Source organism: Amphiura filiformis, chromosome 19 (assembly GCF_039555335.1).
Source record: "Amphiura filiformis chromosome 19, Afil_fr2py, whole genome shotgun sequence".
In the NCBI taxonomy this organism is placed as follows: Eukaryota; Metazoa; Echinodermata; class Ophiuroidea; order Amphilepidida; family Amphiuridae; genus Amphiura; species Amphiura filiformis.
In genome coordinates this window covers 29,923,766-29,947,329 of record NC_092646.1, presented here as the reverse complement: position 1 = coordinate 29,947,329, position 23,564 = coordinate 29,923,766, and the positions used below count along the sequence as shown (strand labels likewise).

General features: G+C 36.9%; 2 protein-coding genes across 2 annotated transcripts; both read left to right on the top strand.

The window, feature by feature from the left end:
- The first annotated feature begins 311 nt into the window (after positions 1-311).
- Positions 312-13,277, top strand: LOC140140339 (methyltransferase-like protein 27). Its single transcript, XM_072162104.1, has 5 exons — positions 312-513; positions 3,542-3,691; positions 5,076-5,211; positions 10,505-10,597; positions 11,770-13,277. Exons 1-5 carry the CDS (start codon positions 355-357, stop codon positions 11,973-11,975), a joined length of 744 nt encoding a protein of 247 aa, XP_072018205.1. The 5' UTR covers positions 312-354; the 3' UTR covers positions 11,976-13,277.
- A 2,749-nt stretch (positions 13,278-16,026) lies between these two features.
- On the top strand, positions 16,027-22,864 carry LOC140140492 (uncharacterized). Its single transcript, XM_072162250.1, has 6 exons — positions 16,027-16,125; positions 16,559-16,753; positions 17,383-17,520; positions 17,905-18,040; positions 19,885-19,977; positions 22,659-22,864. Exons 1-6 carry the CDS (start codon positions 16,027-16,029, stop codon positions 22,862-22,864), a joined length of 867 nt encoding a protein of 288 aa, XP_072018351.1.
- The last annotated feature ends 700 nt before the right edge of the window (positions 22,865-23,564 follow it).

Below are 23,564 nucleotides of genomic sequence, written 5' to 3'. Positions count from 1 at the left end.
ACTTTGTTAATTTAAAAAAAAAATTGAATAAAACTTGCTATGAGTCAACGGTTTACATTCAAGGGTGACCAAGCATGCAGCAATCATACGACTGCACAACGTCAATGCTACTGCGATCATATCAAGTGAACAAAAACTTTACCTTTCAGAGTAAACATGTTAAATAAAAATCTCAACAATCTCATATGCAAAGACATAGTACTCTGAACCCAATATGCTTCTATGCATGACCTTTTTTAAAAGGTCATGCATAGAACCCAAGATAATTAAAATTAAAATTATCTTGGGTAAAATCTCATTCTCCACAAATTAATATCAAAGCTTGAACAGAACGCAGCAATAACTTCACTCATCATGTCAGCATATTCTACGATTCAGAGTCGTAAGTTTGTGCTCACGAAAGAAGAAGCCGATTACTTTGCTAATCATGATATGAAACAATATCTTGATATGGTTGAAAGGCACAGAAATCTGAATTGGAAAGATCTCGCCGAGGAAAGAGAAACGTATCATGTAAGTGCATGTCAGCTTACTTATCTGGGTTTGACAGTGATAGTATTCGAGTAAGAGGTGGAAGTGGAGTGCTCTCTTGAGGATCAGAGCAATCTATTATTTATTTTAAATCAATTAATCAGGTAGCATATTAACGGAATAAAGCAGGCATGAAGTTCCGGAAAAAGGAAAGATTACTTTACTGGCAAAATTAACAGACATTTTAGGTATTAACACCCTGGACACTACTGGTCATCTAACAGCATTTCTGATTGGTTGATAACTTGAAACGCTCATTTCAATTGCCAATAATGACCAGGCTTTAACTATTTGTGGTCAAACTTGCATTTGCAGATGATCTTATTAACACCCTCCTTGATTGGTTCAAAATTGGACACAATATTCATTTTGGCCAATCGGCAGGTAGTTCTCATAGGGTTAACAGAACGAAAATAGGTCTGAATTTGATTGATAACATCTGTAGAATGTAATTATTAAGCACCATATGCCCGTACTCATAAACATTTGGTATTGATTTAAATTTAAATTTGCTATAATTAGTTTACAAAGTTTATGCTGAATCTGACACACTTTGACATTTGTCCCCATTATGACATTTGACCTCGAATGATTCCACTCACCAAGTTTAAGCCCAATCGGACAAAGTTTACAATTTGACCTTTGACCTTCGATTACAACCAAATGTAGTTTATAACACTTCTCGTATTTTCTGGATCTCCCGTATGAATTTGGGCAAGTTTAAGGCCAAGACCAAGTTTTTGACCAAATTTGACATTTGACCTCCGACCACCGATTTCATCTGAATGTCGCTTAGAACACTCCTCTTATTTTTCTCGATCTCCCGTATGAATTTGATCAAGATTAAGGCCAATGGGTCAAAGTTTCAAATTTGACCTTTGACCTTTGACCTCCCCATTCCCCTCATATCAAGGATTCCACTCACCAAGTTTAAACCCAATCGTACCAAGTTTAAAAAATTGACCTTTGACCTCCGAATAAAGGTACCTTTAAGCACTCCTCATATTTTTCTTGATCTTCCGTGTGAATTTGGCGAGGCTCGAATCAAAACTGACGGAGCCTTTAACACACATACATACCCATATACACACAACATTAGCCAATTTATAGTAAGATGTAAACAAGCAACAATATTTAAGATAAATAGCACCATCAATGTTCAACTTTGCTTTAAAATGAATACAGTTCTACATGCCATATAAGGTAAATCGTCGGCAGAGTGCTACACTATCGTAAGTGCAGTTTGGACAGTTTTACAGGAGGAGCATTTTTGTGTTTAGCGTAGCCGTTTGTTTCTAAGTAGCCATAAAATTACATGGGAATGTAAAGCAATTTGATTTTAATAATATAAACTGTATAAATGGTGTTAAAGTTAATAAATCGATGAATTATTTACTGATTTAGATGTCGTAAGTGCCACATACGATAGTGTTACACTCAAATAGAAATAAGTGTAGAGTGCAACACTATCGTATGTGCCACATACGATAGTGTTGCACTCAAACAGAAATAAGTGTAGAGTGCAACACTATCGTATGTGCCACATACGATATTACTATACCTCATAAATATTTATTAGGTAATCCAGACATCTTATTGGTTAATAACGCCAGCGTCCGAGTACGGTATTTTGACTACTTCCCCGCGCCTGTGCAATTACGCGCACGCGGGGAAGTAGGAAGAACTCCCGCACCCTACTACCACACGGTGTATCGACCCCGCGCGTCACCGTTCCTTTTGACGTATCGTTATGCTACACAACGGCGATTCTGCAGATGCGTTTATCGTGAAAATGGCGTCTGCTGCAGTTATTTTCCCGAGATACCGATGGAAAATAACACACGAATTTGACGTTTTATGAAACAAATTGTTATTTATGGAATGTTAAAAAGAAAATTCGAATAATATAGGTCAAAATGTAGATTGATTGAACAGAAATCCTCCAATAAAATCAGGTAAGCCAAAATATTAAGCTTATTTACCATGCCGGCATGCACGTTGACTGGTGTGTGTTTTGACTTTTGTTTACGATTTTACCGTGATAGTGAAAATATTTATGAGGTATAGTAAAACAAATACAACATGTTTTATTTCGGGAAAGTAGTCAAAACTACTGGTCCTCGGTGGTTGGATGATTTGACTACTTCCCTCCGCTTACGCGTCGGGAAGTAGTCAAATCATCCAACACCGAGGGACCAGTAGTTTTGACTACTTCCCCTCAAAACATGTTGTATTTGTATACTGTAGCATGCATTGCTAAATTAGGATATGCGTAATATCGGCTCAAATATCCAATATTTTGTCATTTTATGTTTCTTAACAAGTGTTAATTTATTTTGGCACATAATATTTACAATAGCAAGACACCTTTTGCCGTAATGTTATCTCTCAAGATTTATTACTGAATCTAAAACTAAAAACACCGGATTTATCGTCTCTATTACCAGTTAGGGGAGCTATGAACTTATCCAGCATGGTGACAACGCATACAGCCTTCAACGTCACAGCCAGTGATGTGTTAGAGACTGTTTTGCACTTACGATGGTGTAGCATTCCGTGATTTTGCTGTTTAGGCCCAATAAAGTAGCGTATGTGGCACATACGATGGTATTGCAGCAAATGAAAAACAAAATTAGCGTGCAAGACTATCGTAAGTGGCACATACGATAGTCTTGCATGCATTAATTAAAATTGCATTGCACTTACGATATTTTATTTTATTAACTAAAAAATAATTAAGCAATTTTGAAACTTAAAACCTGGTTTTAAATGTGCGTTTTTAAATGGCCTTCCATAATTCGTCAAAATCTCATTTTTGCCCAAAATGTCACTTACGATAGTGTAGCACTCTGGCGACGAAATGTGAAATGATAAAAAATAATCACAACCAATGTCGTAACTTATATTAAATTAGGTGACAATATAGAATTAAACAGTGTTAATTGGTGTTTTTTTCGTTATACTACAATAAAAAAATTTTCACTCTTGCAACAAATCTGTTCTTTTTCAGTACGAACATGACGAACATCCGTGTTGTCCGTATATAAGTCCATATACTGTTGGAGTTCGTGCATTTGCCAATATTATATCAACATTTGTCTCGGACAAAAAATGTCAAATAATTGATATTGCGGCTGGATCTGGACTCCTAGGGTTCGAGGTAAGTGTTTATGCAAAGAAGGTGCAAATCTTTTTGTGTTGCGGTGCAGAAATCCGCTGAAACCATTAAATGGTACCGCTTGTCCAGACAAGGTAGTATTAAAATCTAAGCAAATCACCACAAACTTTTGCATTTGGAGGGTTCAGAGCCAGAAAGCCGTAACTCACTATGACCAGCTCTCATAAGAGCATAAAGTTGACCCCTTCCTTTGGTCTTCAAAAGTCTATATTGCCTCTACAATGTCTTTTGTTTTCTATATATTTAATTTTGTCATGATTAATGGACTGTATATTCTATAGTGCCCTGGCGACTTCATGCTCATTTTGTAGGCGCAGTTAATTGTAAGTTTCGGCTTTCTGGCTCTCAACCCTCGATTTGTCTTTGTAGGAAGCATGGTACCACTGAGGTCCACTGTGCAGTATTAAATATTCGTGGTACAGCATGAGACGATGCACGACAGCGGCTAAAAACAATACCTTTATTCTCATTCTTAAACACTTACAAATAAAAAATATTTATCATAAGTAGGCCTATACCAAATTTTAATCAAATCAAATCCTAGGGCTTAGAATCGGTCAGTTCCGTTGTTGCTATGCACCTCCGATTGGTTCAAATAGCGCGTACGTATTGACCTTTCCCCCTCTTTCCCATCATGCACTATTCCAGGGGGTATGACGTAGTCCACCAACCTCATAAATCGTGTGCACCCGATGGTCTTGGCAATTATTTTGTCTTAATATGGGCATACTGATTCCATATAAATGGATTTTTGTAACGACCATCGATGGTACTAATTACGTAATTGATAAATATACGAGTGATACAGTTATAGAGCAATGTAGAACATCTATATATAAGATAATAATAGTATACAAAGTTAGGTTTCAACAACAGGAAACTTTTTTCCTGACGATCCCATGTCAATAACGCATAGAAATGATGTTTTTTGCCCCGGATAGGTACGAGTCATCGGCGCCATTATGCGATTCCTTTTTCCGATGACGGCACCAGCCGAAATGTCGGTATTCCAGAATGTAATGAACAGAACTCTGTACACCCCCGGGAGATGATGCGTTTTGCGACACCCGTACCCCCCTGGAATAGTGCATGATGGGAAAGATGGAAAAATGTCTATTGAACGCCCGTGCAATCTAATCAAAACCACTCTCCTGTAACGTAACTTTGAATAGATTGCACGGGCGTTCGATACTACTTTTGGAAATCGCAATCTCCCTATCATTTCATATCACACTGCTAAGAACCAATAAGATTGCAGGAACTTTCTCAACTGTTTAAGAATACTATTTATTTATAAAATGCGTGTATATGTATTTTGCTCACCACAAACCTAATAAAAATAGCCTATGTGGATTTATATTTTCAGATGAAGAAGCTTGGTTTTGAGAACATCGACGGTCTTGAGCCCTTAGAGAACATGATCAATATGCAAATAAGCGGTACATATGGCAAAATGTACAGAGAGCTGATAAGTAAGGACAATCCAACATCTATTCCGACAGGTAACCCAGCAAACACAAAACGTTTTCGACATCATTCGCAAAAGGCTATAAAAGGTTGTCAGAAAACGTTTAAATGTCGGGTTGTATAAAGGGTACATTAATGGTATAAAACGTTTTCATAACATTAAATAACATGTCTTGGTAATTTACTGCACAGCAAACACAAATGTTGTACAGAAAACATTTAAATGTCGGGTTATATAAAGGGTATAAAAACGTTTTAATAACATTCCAAAACATTTTTGAAAACTTGGTACAAATCATTTTAAACAGAATGTTATTTTGGGGGTTAAAAAATATTTTGCAAAAAATGTTTGCCCGAAATATTTACAATAACGTTTTTAAAATGTTTTCACGACCTTTATATAACCCGACATTTAAATGTTATTAAAACGTTTTGTAAAAACATTTTAAGAACATTTCTGTGTTTGCTGGGTGCAAATATTTTAACACAATGTTATTTAAGTGTTGACAAAATATTTGGCCTAAAATGTTTGCAAAAATAGTTAACAATGACATTTCGAAAACATTTTAAAAATATTGTTGTAGTGTGTTTTCATACAAAACGTTTTAAAACGATTTCATGACCTTTATATAACCCGACATTTTAATGTTTTTAAAACGTTTTTACCTAAACCAAAACCCAAAATATAACTTATTTAAAACGTTTTAAAAACGTTTTTGTGTTTGCTGGGAAGTTGAGACACACTACAGGAATTCAAACAGACTCATCTTTCAATTCAAAGTTCTTTAACTCCAATATATTCATGTGTTCTTGGAATGACCTTTAATTGACTTAGGTATGAAACGTCATGTTCCATAACTTGAGGTCGGTGGTTATTATGAATTGCCTTTTGCGGGTAGACTTGTGATGTCGTCACGTCGATACGCACATTGTTACCAGGCGGCGGATGACATGATCGAGCCGGCAACTCGTGAAACCGCCCGGCCGTATGGCATTTTCCATATACTCGGTTAGTTTTGTGGGGTTCATTATCGAACCCCAACGGTTTTAGCTTGTATTTATATTATTTATCAACATAGGCCTATTTGTTTGTGATATTTCAAGCGTTTTAAAATTTCAAAATAATCCCATTCAATTACACGGTTGACGATGAAAATTTACTGAATTTAGGGAATGCACGTCATACACCACCTGATTGTTACTGTGTACTTTGAAATGCGCAGAAACGATATTCGCTGAGCACAGTTGTTTGACGTATATAGAATTGGCTTCATTATTAACTAAATGCAAACTATAGATGGCGCTATTTATCCTAAATCATATTTAACAATAATAATAATAATAATAATAAAGAGATATTTCATATAGCGCCCAACGCAAATAGCCTCTGGGCGCTTTACAAAACATAAAACCTAGGCAACAAAAAGTTTCTTTTATTTCTTTATTTGCAAGGGGTAGGTGATTAATACTGCTATTAAAACAGCTGGAATAGGTGAAACAAACAACAAAGACATTTTATAAACATATTTTATCAAACAATAAAAGGAATTATTTGTATTAAAAGCGTGAAACAGTAATTTCCAGTAACTAAATAGCGCCACCAATTTTGTCATTAATAGAAACATTTTATATACGAAAAAGCTATAAAAATGCTATAAAAGTGAATAATTTTGTAAAAGAGGGGAAATTAAAGTTGAGAATGACTCAAAAGCATCTATATACATTAGCATGATATCACATTTAGCTGTTTAAGCCTAAAATTTGGTTGTACATGATGTTTTGTTTGAAAAACTAATAAATGATCCCATCAAAAGGCTATCAAACAACCGTGTGAGCGATGTGCACATCGGCTTGACGTCAAACGACGACATCTCAGGTCTACCCGCAAAGGCTTATAGAATGTACCTAAAAGTTCAATTATGTGAATAAAAATGAGATTATTTTGGCCATAATAAGGGCTCTTTTAGGGATGTTTCGTAATCAAATTTAATTTGATTATGGACAGAGTAAAATAGAGTAAAACCTCATCTTACTTCTCCTTATCAAATATATATATTAAGAAATGGGAAAAATCCACTACCCATCCAGAATTTGAACTTGGGACCTGTGTATTACTTACTTATTTTGAGAGTGGCCTACGACATACATACATTAAAATAGTTAAAATTGATCATAATGGAAATACAATTCTGTGTGTTTCGTCATGAACATCGCAAATATGTCAAGGTCTATAATATGATTCATTGGGCTTTGACCATGTTACTTCGTTTAGGAAACATCCTGGTTATGGTAAACTATTTTCTTTATAGGTCTGTCACACTACGACGGACTGGATCAACGTACATCACCGAATACAAAAATATTTTATTCGGTGGAAAAATCACCAGTCCGGCAGAAGATTCGGTGGGATTTTGGGTCCGATTCCCGTTCGTCGCTCTATGCGTTGTGGCCGCTACTAATCCTGCAGGCGTCTTATATCCGATCGTTCACCGTCCGACAATTGACCGGGTTTGGGGGTCCGATTCCCGTTCGTTTCTCTATGCGTTGTGGCCGCTAATAATCCTGCAGGCGTCTTATTTTCGATCGTTCAACGTCCGACAAATGACCGGATTTGGGGTCAACGTCCGACAAATGTCCGGATTTGGGGTCCGATTCCCGTTCGTCTCTCTATGCGTTGTGGCCGCTAATAATCCTGCAGGCGTTTTATATTCAATCGTTCAACGTCCGACAAATGACCGGCGAATCCGTCGCATGTGGCACCAACAGGGACGTCCACCCTATCAGAAAAGTGGGGGAGGAGAGGGTGTTTGAGACGGTTTTTGACCCCTTAGAGGCAGTGACGTAGCAAGCACTTTTTCAGAGGGTGAACAAAGTGGGGAAAGACAACTTTTAAGGGGGTAAATTTTGGCGAAAATGGTCAAATATTGGCTAATATGTACCAAATGTCTACAAATCTGATATATCAGGGCAACCAGCGTCCGGGGGCAATAGAAGTGAGAAACCTTTGGACAATGAAGGCCCAATTGACGCCATTTGTCATTTTTGGATCAATTTTAGCACTATTATTGGGTACTATTTTAGTTTGAAACAGCCGCAAATTGGTGAAACGAAAGCCTTATTGAAGCCATTAAAAAGTTTTCACCATTATTGTATAATATAAACAATTGTTTTAAAAATAACACGTGGATGTCCATAGCAGAAGCAAAAAGGAAGACTTGTCCAATTGAAGCCATTTGCATGGGGACTGTAGGGCCTATTTACATTATTAGGCCTAGGCCTATTGTGTATAAATTTAGTTTTAAAAATGGAAAATTGTTTTTAGTGCATCATTTTGAATTTGCAAAATTTAAAATGTTACACTGATCCACTGACACTTAGATATATAAGACTTCAGACTCGTAATTTCAGGTAAAGCATGCATGGATTGATATGTTAAAGTCAGGAATACACCTATAAGTCCGTCTTAAATACTGACTTTGGTGACAAAATATCACGGGCCCTGCATATGGACTGGCCGGCAGTAATTTTCACAGGCTTTTGGGCCAAGGAACCACATTTAAGCACTGTCTAAATAATCACAGGCCTATACTTAGGCTTACTAGTACTACTATCCTGGGCCTACTCAATAACGTATACAATTTAACCTTTTCCATGTTTCCTCTTCCTTTTTCTTTCTTGTCAATCACTAAAACTGGTAGGAATTTGATATTGCGTCCTCTACCCTTCAGAAAGTGCCCCTCCCTCAATACTACTTACATGCAACTTTTTCTCTTCTCTTCTCTCTTCAATTTTTCTCACTTTCTGTTCTTTTTTTCTCTCCTTTCCCCCTTTTTTCTACTTGTTAGTCACTAAAGTACTGGGGGAAATATGATATTGCGTCACACACCCTTCAGAAAGTCCCTCCCCCATGATCGATGCACATGTTCGCCATAGGCCTACATCCGGCACAAGCGCCTGCGAAACCTTGCAAACACCCGCGGTATATAAACGAAAGAATAACGAACAAACCCAGGGTTTATATACAGAACAGTACGAACACACATCGGACAACTTCCGAACATGTGTATTCGGCACACTCCGTTTCAAGTTTTGTGCATGCACAAAACTTGAAACGTATTGTCGACGGACTAAACAAACATCACCTAACACGAAACGCATTTGGCGGATAATAACAGGACATATGAAGAACATAAAACGAACATTGACGAACACTAACGGATTTGCTAAAATACCATCCGTTTCTTATACGGAAGACCGATCCGGTGTAGTGTGACACTAACACGGTCTGGGTCAACGTACATCACCGAATGCAAAAATATGCTATCCGGTGGTGAAGGCCTCACAGGAACGTATTTGCAACGAACACGGGCCGAGTGCAACGAACAAAGAACGAACATGAACGAAAGGAGGGCGAACAAACTCCGGCAATATGCAGCACCATACGAACACACATCGGATAAATACCGAACATGTGTATTCGGTACACTCCGTTTCAAGTTTTGTGCATGCACAAACTTGCCGACGGACTGAACGAACATCACCTAACACGAAACGCATTTGGCGGATGATAGCAGGACATAAAAAGAACATAAAACGATCATTGACGAACAACAACGGATTTACTAAAATGCCATCCGTTTCCTGTACGGAAGACCTATTCGGTGTAGTGTGACAGACCTATTAGCATTTTTCAAGTTGTGACCCCTGTGGAGATATATTTGAGACCTTCGACATTTTTTGCTTATAACAGAAAAAAAAAATGCTTTTCTGGATTCTTATGGCAAGAGGAATAATTTGGTGAACTTTTCTAGAACATTATTTTGAAGAGATGAAATTTGAATTTTGACCTCTGTATGATCTTTTGACCTTTGTATCGCCGACAGAGGGCCAGTAAAATTATCTTTCGCATAGGTGGTCTTAATAAGCAATATCCATGACAAATAAAGTGAATAGGGCAGGCAGTTGCACCCCTCACTATACCAGGAGGGTGAGAGTTCGTAGGGGCAACGTCGGGTGAGCCGGGCTACAGTACTGTAAGATATGATATACCACCGCGGTACACCGCTATGACCACGGCCATTTTGTTCATTCTAGACTTATTTCAATTTTCAATACTGACAATGCACAACAAGGAACATGATTATATGAATATGCATGAATATGATTAATGAACATAAGTGAAATGTTTTCTATTTCTTCCAAGATCCGTTCAAGTCCGATGATCCCATCAACGACGATTCTTTCAAGCATAAAATACCTTGACAATTCACCTGTACTGCTCTTTTTTTATGTTTTGTTTTGTTTTCATTTGTCGTTATATTAATATAGGAAGCTATGATTGTGCTGTCGTCGGTGCAGGCATCTGCGCAGGTCATATTGAAGCTGACGCATTACCAGATATCATTCGTATCGTCAAACCCGGTAAAATATGAAGTAATAAACACTTCGCAAAAAGAAAGTCCACACTAATTGAAATTAATAAAATTGATGTGAACTGTAGAACCTTCCGCTGTAGTATGATACCACCTAATTATAATCATACTTGTGTTCAGTGGTAAAAATAATTATTAAACTCTAATAATGGAGGACTTTCCTTTTGTGAGGTTTGTATTTAAGAATGGGATATTCCAGAAACGAAACAAATGCACAATTCCTATTCGCTGTCGAAGTGATGATGTAACAGGATTAACTACCATAGCAATAGATGAATACAAATTTTGAATTGATCGCTCTGCACTACAACGTTCGCGCGATACCTATGCATTGAAACATAATGTCAAAGAAATGCTGATCACTCGCACCTGTAAGATTAGTATCTTTGAAATGAGCGGTATTGTATTCAATCTATGATTGCTGACATACACATGATGAGTGCAACCTGCTTGTAGTGCAGGGCTATCTATTCAAAAATTGTATTCATCTGTTGCTATGGTAGTTAAGCGATTATTACGTAACTTCGACAGCGAATAGACGAATCCATCGAGCCAAGTGATGGTCAGAATTCATTTGGCCATTACTAGGGAAGCGTGGTTACCTTTTTTTTTAAATAGCCGAGTGAGAGGGTTTTCAATGAAATATTTTTTGTGTCAAAATTGAAGCATCCATGTATAAAAGAATATATGAATATTTACTGCACATCATATGTATAGTGCTGCAGAATGGTGAAACCATTGTTAAATTTGTGTGAAAAGTGTGAAATTTGGCTCAGATGTAGCATTCAGTCTGGTAAACAATTCTAGGGGAGAGCCAAAAATATTTTGTCCAATATGGTCGACATAAAGGTCATCGAACTTTATACAGGGAAAAAAATTCAAAGTTGTTCAAATTGAGTTATAAACCAACCAACATGCCATCGTGTTCCCCTGGTCACAAGGATCCAGAAAAAGTATAGTTTGACCTATCTGTGATATACTGTTCTCAAGTTATAAGCAAAAAGGTCAAAGGTCAAGGTTTGGCCTTTACAGGGCTAAAATTTGAAAACTTGCTCCGGTTGTTGTCAAAATAAGTTTCTTTTTGAGGACAGTGGATAGCGACTGGTAATGTAGACTATGATATATTAACCCATGTGTTTTTGATTGTATGTGTTTATACAGGAGGCGTCATAGCCTTGAATATCGGCGATTATTGGTACAGACTGAAACTATTTGGACCCGCCTTGGAGACCAAGCTACAGCAATGTCTTGAGACCGGTGTATTAGAAACTGTAATAAAACAACGTACAATTTACATGTACAATTGTGCTGACGCAACTGTTTATATTCTTAAAAAAAGCTCGAACAAGATTATTTCAGAGGTATAGATACATTGAAAACAAGACAGTTGTGTAAGCCTATTTTATTTAGATATACGTATTATACTTTAATAGACGCACAATTAGTCAATCAATATAGCCGTTGTCCATTTAGAGGTGAAAGCCATATTTTAACATTTGCTGAGGAGAACGCCTTGACAGCTTTTAGGTCCTTGAACTGAGATGACAAGTTTACCAATTCCAATACCAATTCCACTTTGAGGCTATACATAGGGTCACATGCACATTCCAATTTTTTGTGTCAGTTCCTGCAGAACTGACACCTTCTACTACAGGTTTGACGATCACGTGACAAATCGAATCTGTGACGTCAATATTAATATCGATATTAATTTAAGGCTGTTCTAGTTAAATTACATACCCATTGGCATTTTGGCTGTTCCATTTAATTTACATACTCCCTCTGAAATAATGGCCCCAAAATAGCTGTTCCATTTAATTTACATACTCCCTCTGAAAAAAAAGGCTGTTCCATCCGCTGAGAAATCAACATTTCCCTGTGCACTTAGTCCACTTGATCCTGATTTGCATTGTCGTATAGAGTTATTTTTTGTACACGACAACAGTGATGTTACTATTGTTTAACTAAATGAAGCATACTTTTGCTTTTATCTTTCTTTGTCCTTTATTAATTATAAATTAGGTGATTTAATTAATATAATTCTTTGTTTCAGCGTCACATTTAAAATCATTTAAAATGACTTATAAATTGCCTTATGCTATTATGGGGTCTTATACATTTGTATTGTTGCTTTTAAATGCCTTTGGCTTCCAGGTTAGTTTCTCGGAGCTGGTAAGGGGTATTGGGGTGTTACTTAGTAGGGTGGTGGTAAGTGACTGCCCTAAGACGTGATGCAATTTTTGGCGCAAAATATGCAAATTAGCTACCTCATTTGCATTTTTTTTTTATTGCGCCAAAACATGTAAGTGTATAATTATTTAATGATAACTGAACTACCACTAAATGTTCCTGTCAGTGCTGCAGTGCAAAACTTCTCATGCAATTCTATCTTAAACATTACATTCAAATAATAATTACATTGTACATTGGAACTGACACCAATTTTTTTCAGGAATATCTTGTTGCGACTTGTGGGGAACATTTATATGGATATTGACATAGTACTATATATTATTTTACCTTATTGTCAGGTAATGTTTCTCCAGATGATTACATTATTGCATACATATTTTATTTAAATAAAGTTGTCAGATGGCTCAAGTCTCATGCAAGGTGATGAGAGAGGTGAATTATGAATAAAATACTGGAATTACTTACGAATTTTGCGAATTTTTATCCAATCTCATTAGTTTGTGACGTTTTTAATATCGATTCGTCTTAACCCAAAATCTCTGTCGCCAAAGGTTAGCTACAAATATTAGTCACGAGCAATAATGCCGAAAAAAAAACCAGAATTCATGTGAGCGTTTCCATAAAACAACACAAAAGCAAACAAAAATTACACCCATTGCCCGCTAGTAAACTATTTAGTATTAAGCTATTTACAGAACGAAATGATCGACTTTAACCAGGTGCGGCAATTCCCAAAATGGTGCATACAAACGCGTATGATTATTCTTTGTATTCGAGCATTTGCTGCACTTTTGGCGATTTTCTTTTTCATTAAATATCTCCTTTTCTGAATGAATATTATTATGAAAAATATAAACTGGTCCTTCTTTAGCATACATACTATAAATCCTGTCAATACACCAGCACAAACGCTTAAACGTGTCCACAAATCTAGCAATTTATTTAAAACTATTCATGCTCGGTGACCATGCAATTAATTGAACAAAAATTGCTATGGGCCAAAGATTGGCGGCTCTCACCAAACAGGTACGACTGATTGCACAACGTCAATGCTACTGCGGTCATTATCAAGTGACCAATAGCACATGTCACTTAGTTTGACATATTGACCAACTGTGCGAAGGCCCTGTAATACGAACAATCCCTTTATGATTGTATGGTATATAGTGTATGGTCTCTGGTACAAAGACTCATACTCCACAAGTTTTATAGGTCAACGTTTGAACAATTATTGTTTAATGCGTGTTATTGACTTCCGGTCATTGACTTCCGGTCACTGACTTAAGGGATCTGGAATGAGCGTTTTGAGTGTTTCGACAGTATTTTTTGTGGGACATGAGAGCACATCAGACATATCGAATTACATCTTGAATACGAAGAATGTCCTTATGATATCAAATAATTTTCATTTTTTGAAATTCACGATATAATACAAATTTTATGACAAATTATTAAAATTTGATATTTTTCACATTTTTGATATATTACAGTCCTCGAAGTAAATTTTATAAATCTAATGATATATTCTTAAAGTGTATGTAGCTGGGAGGAAAAGCCGACGATCAATTGAAAATTTTGACCTTTCACATTGAAGATATGAATTTTTTTCCTAAAAAGACCTATTTATTTTGTGTTTTGGGGAAAACAATCCATATCTTCAATACGAAAGGTCAAAATTTTCAATTGATCTTCGGCTTTTCATTCCACCTACATATACTTTAAGTATAAATCATCAGATTTATGAAGTTTACTTCGAGTACTGTCAAATATCAAAAATATCAATTTTTAATCATTTGCCATAAAATGTGTATTACATTGCGAATTTCAAAAAATCAATATTATTTGATATCAGAACGACATTCTTCGTATTCAGAATGCAATTCGATATGTCTGAAGTGCTCTAATGTCCCACAATAAATACTGTCCCTACGTTCATACCCCATCCCTTAAACCATTGGAATCGAGATTTGTTTTTGGCTAGTAGTAGTATAGTAGTGACACAACCGTATATTTTTTTAATTGTGTGACATAGGTTTCAATTGAACAGAACGCAGCAATAACTTCACCCGTCATGTCAGCCTATTCTACGATTCAGAGTCTTAAGTTTGTGCTCACGAAAGAAGAAGCCGATTACTTTGCTAATCAGGATATGAAACAATATCTTGATATGATTGAGAGGGAAAGAAATCAGACGATGAACAGCGCCGCCGGGGAAAGAGAAACGTATTATGTAGGTGAATGTCTGCTTATTTTATCTGGGTTTGACAGTGATAGTATTCGGGTTTGGGATATGAAACAATATCCTGATATGATTGAGAGGGAAAGCGCAAAAGGAATCAGACGATAAACAACGCCGCCGCCGGGAAAAGAGAAATATATTATGTATGTGAATGTCTGCTTACTTATCTGGGTTTGACAGTGATAGTATTCGGGTTTGGGTAAGAGGTGGACGTGTAGTGCTACGTGGTTGTCATACCCAAAGCGCGGTTGGTGTTGGATACATGGAAGCATAGATTGAGAGGTACAGACAGCGCGCTAAAAAGTAAACCGGCAAAGTCCTCGTGATTGTATGCAATATGGATTCTCGCATATTGATATGAGAGCCGAATGTCATATCGCGCGTTGCGGGCCTCCGCGTCTACGAGAGATGCCATGATTTTACTGAAAGGCGCATAGTGGGCATATCATTATCGTCTGTCGCACTCAACTTCATGGAACGATTGACCCTCACTTTTAACAGATCGACCTTGGCACTTGGTACACCGCCCGTCTGTTTTTTTTTATCAATCTATACATGGAAGTTACTCTGTACTTACTTGCTCATAATGTCATATGGGCTGGATATTTCACAATGCGCCTGCGAATGCTTTCGTTAATTGACCGATTGAAATATTTAATTAAATGAAGGCGATACAAAATCTGTACCTGCTCGAAATGTATTGATAACAAGAGACACGTCAACGAGAATACCAAAGATACTTATTTAGAAATTGTGCAAGGCCCTTTTCAAGTTCAAGGAATATGAAGAGGTCAACCAGATCAACAGACACAAATAGCATGGAGTGTCTTCAATGATGTAAGTGGAAAGACAAGGAGTGGAAGACTAAAGGATAACACCAAAGCAGAAGGACTGAAGAAATGGCAGAACCTACTAGGTAATCCACCACAAGTGATAAAGGAAGATATCCATTTCATGAACTACTCATCAGAACAAATGCTTTTGACATGGAGGAATACCAGAAAGCTAAAAGGGCTATTAAGGAAGGCAAGAGTTATGGTCAAAATGGTATTCCACCAGAGGAGATCATGGAATCAAATATTGACGTAATCATACTTGTTTTCTGCAATTAAGTACTACTAAACCGACAGAAAACTAACCTGTGGTCCATCTTGAACCTAATTCCAGTACCCAGAGCGGTGATCTCAGTCTAACAGCCCACTACTGTGGAATCAGCCGAAGATCAATAGTCGCCAAAACATTCAATGTGATGCACTTGAATAGGATCAGACAACACCTTGATGATAAGCTCAGACATAATCAATATGGTTTTACAGAAAGAAAGATTCACGACTGAGCAGATTCTTGTTTTGAGAAGGATCATTGAGGGCATTGAAGAAAAGAACATCTATGTAGTGGTAACATTTACCGGTTTCAAAAAAGCTTTGGATACAGTTCGCAGAGGCAAAATAATAAAGATCTTGAAAGCTTATGGCATCCCAGATATCATTGTGAATGCTTATTGACGACACCTACCAGGGTACAGACTCAGAGGCTAAAGCAATGACCCAAGATGGTGACACAGATGAATTTGAAACTTTAGCAGGTGTGCTACAAGGTGATACTCTGGCACCATATCTGTTCTTCATCGTAATAGAATATTGCCTCAGAATTGCAATAGACGGCAGAGATGAGAGATTAGGCTTCACAATGAAATCAAGGAAAAGCCCACGCGTTGGTCATCTGAATATAATTGATATTGACTTCGCAGACGACATTGCGCTACTATATGATACTGCCAGCCAAGCTACATGTACTTGAACGGGGCTTCAACTTTGTCAATACTGCCGTTTTCCTCGTTTGTGGCAAATATTTGATTTCAAAAATATCTAATGAGAATTGTAATGACTTATCCTCCACCTTTAGGCAAATTATACACAATTGTTTTTACACATTCGATGAGATCATTGAATACCGTAAAACCTCGTCTATAAGCATATAGAGTGCTTTTGATGAAAGCTAAATTAATCCAGGCGCCCTCCATCAACTAAATTATAATATTATGGAGTTTAAGCAAATTAATTACTGATACAAACATATACAAACAAGTATTATTATAAGAGCAATCTATTGTATTGGCATATTTACGGCTGTCTCGTTTCAATTTAGCTATCATCAAAAACACACTATATGCTTGTAGACGAGGTTTTACGGTAAGCCATCAACAATAGGGTAAATGTAAGATTATTAATATAAACATAACCGTACGCGTACTTTAAATACAAAATAGAATTAAACAGGGTCAGTGTTTTGTCACTATAACAACACATTTTCATTCTTATAACAAATATTTTCTTCTCCAGTTCAAACATCCGTATCCGTATATAAGTCCATATACTGTTGGTCTTCGTGCATTTGCCAATATTATATCAACATTTGTCTCAGACAAAAAATGTCAAATGATTGATATTGCGGCTGGATCTGGACTCCTAGGGTTCGAGGTAAGTGTTTATGCAAAGATGGTGCAAATCTTTTTGTGTGTGTTCTGTGCGCAGTGCAGAAATCCGCTGACCTCATAATGGGACCAGAGATGGACAAGCTAGTATTAAATTATTTATGCATGTGTGAGTATTGTTCACCACAAATTTAGCAAGTAAAAAAATAATAATAGAGTTTTCTTTATATAATTGACCCCTTCCAGCCTTTGATGGCGTTTTGGCTCGTCTAACTGCAATCAGGCCGAAATTAGGGAAGCGGAAAACTGACAGCGGGAACGATTGTGTAGCCTGAAAACTGAAAGCGAGGACAATTGTGCAGCCTGGCTTCCGGTCAGATTGAAACTAGCCGAGTCAAAACGCATAGCCTACGTGGATTTATGTTTTCAGATGAAGAAACTTGGTTTTGAGAATATCGACGGTCTCGAGCCCGTAGAGGACATGATCAAAATGCAACCAAGCGGTATCTATGGCAAACTGTACAGAGAGCTGATAAGTAAGGAAAAAACAACATCTATTCCGACAGGTAAGTTGAGACACACGAGACACAACAGGAATTCAAATAATTATACTCATGAATACGGATACGGGTCCCAGGCCGTGAGTATGGTTACATGGTTACGGGTACCAGTCCATGAGAACGGTCCGAAGGCAAAATAGGGCACGATTACGGGACATACGGGTACGTACGGGTACGAGTACAACCGTGTGAGTACGGGTACGGGTCCGAGGCCATTGGGTATACAGGTACGGGTAGGTGTTAATCTTAATTCAATGCATTAAAATCGAATTGAATTGAAATGTATTTTGGGCAATTTTCATTTCAATGCATTGGAATTGAATCGGAATCGAAATGAGTGGCCTTGGGCATGAATTGAATTGGATTGGAATTGAAATCATTGTGAGCAATGAAGAATTGAATTGGATTGGAATTGAAATCATGTTGAGTGATGAAGAATGAAGTGGAATTGAAATGAAATTCAGCTTTGATTTCAATTCAGCATTTCAATTCACAAGCAGATGTCTGTGATTCTAGATCATTCCACCTGTAAAAAGTGCCCTCCCCCCGTTCTGAATTCTGATACACTTCCACATCTATTCACACAAGAGACACACATTAAAAATTTAGCATCAATAGATGGCACCATATACTAATGAGATCCAACTTGCCAAAGATCTCAAACTTTTGGCACTAATCATAAAGCCCCTATTTTTCTCAAGCTCCTATTTTTATGCTCAAAAGTCATTGTACATTTGAACAAATTGTGAGAAAACCATTAAAGAAAGTGCTTATATATCTTTGACAGCTTTTTTCGCACTTTTTCAAATGTACAAGGATTTTGGGTGTAAAATCTTAGGAGGAGCAGGAGACAAGCAGGGGTTCAGTGTGGGGACAGGGTCCCATTATCCATCATACCACACACCTTACATGTAAGTTTAGAAAATAATGTGCATGGTGGACAAGAAGTTAAGACAAATATTAGGAAGTCAGTCAACTAAGAACTAATAATAAGTTGCAAAGTTTCATAAAATAGGACCCAGAGGTCAAGGATCACTCGCATTGTTTGAATGTGAAAAGTGAGTTAACATAACAATTTATAAAGTATCTTCTGTTGAAATGCTTTTGTGACAAGTAGTGTACTTGATTTTGACTTTGTGTTGCTGACTCAAGTGTTACACAAAATTGGGAGTGAAATTTAAAACATATGCACTACAAAAACAGTGTCTAGATATTAAACACCATTCTGTAGACACCATCTTGTCCTCGATTTGTAAACATGTCTAAATGCTAAACATGTTTAGTAATTTGATGCCTTGTATTTAGATATTAAACACTTGATGTTTTGAAAGTTTGACATTTGTGTTTAGATTTTACTTGTGTTTACAAATCAAGGACAAAAAAGTGTTCAATCTCTAGACACAGTTTTTGCAGTGTGCCTTTGGTCAATTAACACAAACTGCAACTGTATTGGAATTGGAAATGAATTGGAATTGAAATGAATGCTCAAAATTGAATTGAAATTGATTAGCTGTTAATTTCACTGCATTGGATTGGAATTGAAATGAAATGATTTTGAAATTTAAAAATTGAATTGGAATCGAATTGAATTAATTCTAAAGCAAGGTGGATTGAATTGGAATTGAATAGCAAGACTCCAGGTGTAGAAAGAATTGAATTTGAATAGAATTGAACTCAATTTGCTGGAGTGAAATAACACTAGTAGGTGTATGGAAATTTGGACTCGAGTACGGACAAGAGTAAGGGTACGGGTACTACAAGTATGTCACATACTATTATCACACAGTTATGTATACTGCTCTTTTTGCTGTTTTTTTTTTATTATTGTTGTTTGCCGTTATAATTAATAGGATACTATGATTGCGTTGTCAGCGGTGCGGGTATCTACGCAGGTCATATTGAAGTTGACGCATTGCCTGAGATAATTCGTATCGTCAAACCCGGTAAAAATATGAAGTAATAAACACCTCACAAAAAGAAAGACTCTCCTTAAAGCAATTAAAACTAATCAAATTGATGTGAACATAAAATTATGTATAATTTTGTTAGCTCTATAGTATGATACCGCATATAAACATAATTAATTGATGACAACTCAAATAATTGAGGACTTTCCTTTTGTGAGGACAGGCTATTCCAGAAACAAATGCACAATTCCAATAAATCATTTCGTTATTCGTATGAGGGATACTTATCTGTTCGAATGATAATTAATGGTAATTATGATATTTTGTATCAACCCAACCCCAAACCTTTTCATAAATTCATGAGAAGTACTCTTTTGCCGATCCTGGGTCAGCCGAGTTTTCCATATACCAATGCCTCATCCCAATGCCATAGTTCAATAACCTCAATTAAACAATCATAGAGCAAAATTTGACCTTAAGTTGCGGAGTATGAGATTGTGTACCCACATTTTCAAAGGTCATGCAGTGAATGTGTATTGGGGTTAGAGAAAATGTTCCCTGATAGATGAGCATGATGTGGATCCTAGTGCTATATCACTTCCGTGATTTCACTGCATATCCGTTGGTGTACTACTTAGCCAGCTTCCACCGACCAATCAATGCAGCTCTCAGCCAGCAGCGCAGCGATATTTTGAAGAGGCTTTTCTGGATAAAATAGAGCTAACTAGAAAACTAGCCAAGCAAACTAGCAAAGTGCCAATAAACTGGGCTTAATGCTGCCATATTTGAACTGACAATATAAATGGGCGGGTTATTAAAGGTTATTACACTACTCTTTTCGAAACTGTCTGTATAAAGCTACATGCACGATGGGACCATACCAAGAGCTTGACGTCCCCTCCAACATGTCCAAACGTATATCAATATCACGATTCATTTACCCAATTGTAAGGGTGCAGAGGATCAGTGGGACGTTTCAAAGGGGGAGCTAAGGACCACAATATCAAATGTCCCCTCCCCCATATGAGTCACATAGTCTTTAGAGTATTATACCCCATACTTTTAGGTCTGAGTTAATGTAACAAGTAAAAATGTGCACTAAACGGCTTCAATCAGCGCTTCATTTTCTTCTGAGGCGGCACACACCCCTGCGTTACGCAATTGTATTAGACCAACATTTTGAGATCTGTGATAATACTAAAATCAACAATAGTGTGCACCAAATGACTTCAATTGGGGCTTCATAATGAAAAATATCTAAATTCTCAGGGGACACATCCCCCTCAGACACCCCTGCGTCTCGCAAGTGTGACGTGCTGCGCTCACGCGGTTAATTCCAATTTTATCCCAAAATGTGTGCCCACCACTTTTCAAGACGGCGATTGACGCCCCGGCGGGAGGAGGGACAGGGAGACCTGCCCACCTACTTTTGAGATGGGTGACCTGCCACGATATCAAATCCCCCAACACCCATTTTGGTAACTTTAATTATAAAGTCACAAACAAATGTTGTTTGATTAGAGCAAGCACGGAATTACTAGACCACATTTTGAGCATGAAGTCTGTGTTACTATAACCAAAATATATGTGCACCAAATGCCAAATGGCCTCTTCAAGTAGTTAGCGCCAAAATCCACTTTTACAAAAATATGTGTTCCCCCTCATATTTCCGAACGGATTGACGCCTTTGCCGTTGCCCAATTGTATTTAAACCATTCAGAGAGTAAAGTCTGAAGGCCTGTGATTAAATCTATTAATTGGCTCGGGATGTTGCCAAGTAATTATTGGCATATTTCTTCATAAAACAAAACTTAGCGCTTAAACAAAGCCCTCGTGATATGACATAAGTCCAGTGTAGTGACTGGGGTAAAAACCCATGTTCGAAGCCTTCTAATCACCACAGGTCCTGAGACTGCCCATCCCCTATGATCGTGAAATATTATAGTGACCACTGCTGGAAGAGCTTGATTCGTTTGCATATCTAGAACAGCTCAGAGGAGGGTAGGTCATGATTGTCACATTTTGTTTTTAAGATAACAACTTTATTGAGGACTCATGACTCAGAAACTGATCACGACAAAACTCTGTACCAAGTCTTCGGCGAGTACCTTGAACTGAATTACCGTAAAACCTCGTTTACAAGCATATAGAGTGCTTTTGATGAAAGATAAATTAATCTAGGCGCCATCCATCGATAAACTTAAAACATTAAGGAGTTTGAGCAACCAAATTACCAAAGTACTGTTGCAAGACCAATCTATGGTATTGGCATATTTACGGCTGTTTCGTATTAATTTAGCTTCTTCAAACACTTTATATGCTTGTAGACGAGGTTTTACGGTATGTTTCAAGAGTACCTACACCACTGTGCCACGCTCTTTATCATACCCCTGCTCCAAAGCTTCATCCTTATTTAATTGTATTTATTCTTTATCATCTGCTTTCACACGGCACTCACGGCCTTGAAGAAATTTACATTGTTTTGGAGACAAGTAAATACACATAAAGTACCTAAAAAGTATAAGTCAAGTTGCTTGTAAATCATTTTCTTAACTATAGGGGTTATCCGTTTTGTGGATAAACGTTGACAATATCGCCACATGACACGTTTCCACAATTCGTATACCTCCACCTAAGGATATCATGTTGGCGAGAGCACTTTGTTAATAGCAGTGCGTGTATTTGATTGTTTGTGTGTTTGTTTTACCGTTATACAGGAGGACTCATAACTTTCAATATCGGCGATCATTGGTACAGATTTAAACAATTTGGACCTGCTTTGGAGACCAAGCTACAGCAATGTCTGGAGACCGGTGTATTAGAAACTGTAATAAAACAACGGACAATTTACATGTACAATTGTGATGACGCAAATGTTTATATTCTTAAAAAAAGCTCGAACAAGATTATTTCAGAGGTATAGATACATTGAAAACAAGGCAGTTACATCTAAGCATACTTTATTTAGACAGACTTAAGGGATCCAAAATGAGCGTTTATTGCGTTTCGACAGTATTTTTTGTGGGACATGAGAGTACCTCAGACCTATCAATTGCATTCTGAATACGAAGCATGTCTTTCTGATATCAAATAATTTTCATTTTTGAAAATCACAATATAATACAAATTTTATGACAAATTATAAAAATTTGATATTTTTCAAATTTTGATATATAACAGTCCTCGAAGTGAATTATATAAATCTAATGATATATTCTTAAAGTGTATGTAGCAGCGAGGAAAAGCCGACGGTCAATTGAAAATTTTGACCTTTCACATTGAAAATATGGATTTTTTCCCAAAAAGACCTAATTTTGTTTGGTGTTTTGGGAAAAAATCCATATCTTCAATACGAAAGGTCAAAATTTTCAATTGATCGTCGGCTTTTCATCCCACCTACATACACTTTAAGTATAAATCATCAGATTTATAAAGTTCACTTCAAGTACTGTTAAATATCAAAAATATCAATTTTAATGATTTGCCATAAAATGTGTATTAAATTGCGAATTTCAAAAATCAAAATTATTTGATATCAGAATGACATTCTTCGTATTCAGAATGCGATTCGATATGTCTGATGTGCTCTAATGTCCCAAAATAAATACCGTCCAAACGTTCAT

Excerpts from the sequence above, each read along its gene's own strand:
- LOC140140339 (XM_072162104.1), top strand. The coding sequence starts at position 355 with ATGTCAGCATATTCTACGATTCAGAGTCGTAAGTTTGTGCTCACGAAA. Across the intron at positions 514-3,541 it reads AGGAAAGAGAAACGTATCAT|TACGAACATGACGAACATCC; the intron begins GTAAGTGCATGT and ends GTTCTTTTTCAG. Across the intron at positions 5,212-10,504 it reads TCCAACATCTATTCCGACAG|GAAGCTATGATTGTGCTGTC; the intron begins GTAACCCAGCAA and ends ATATTAATATAG.
- LOC140140492 (XM_072162250.1), top strand. The coding sequence starts at position 16,027 with ATGGAGGAATACCAGAAAGCTAAAAGGGCTATTAAGGAAGGCAAGAGT. Across the intron at positions 18,041-19,884 it reads AACAACATCTATTCCGACAG|GATACTATGATTGCGTTGTC; the intron begins GTAAGTTGAGAC and ends TATAATTAATAG. Across the intron at positions 19,978-22,658 it reads AATTCGTATCGTCAAACCCG|GAGGACTCATAACTTTCAAT; the intron begins GTAAAAATATGA and ends ACCGTTATACAG.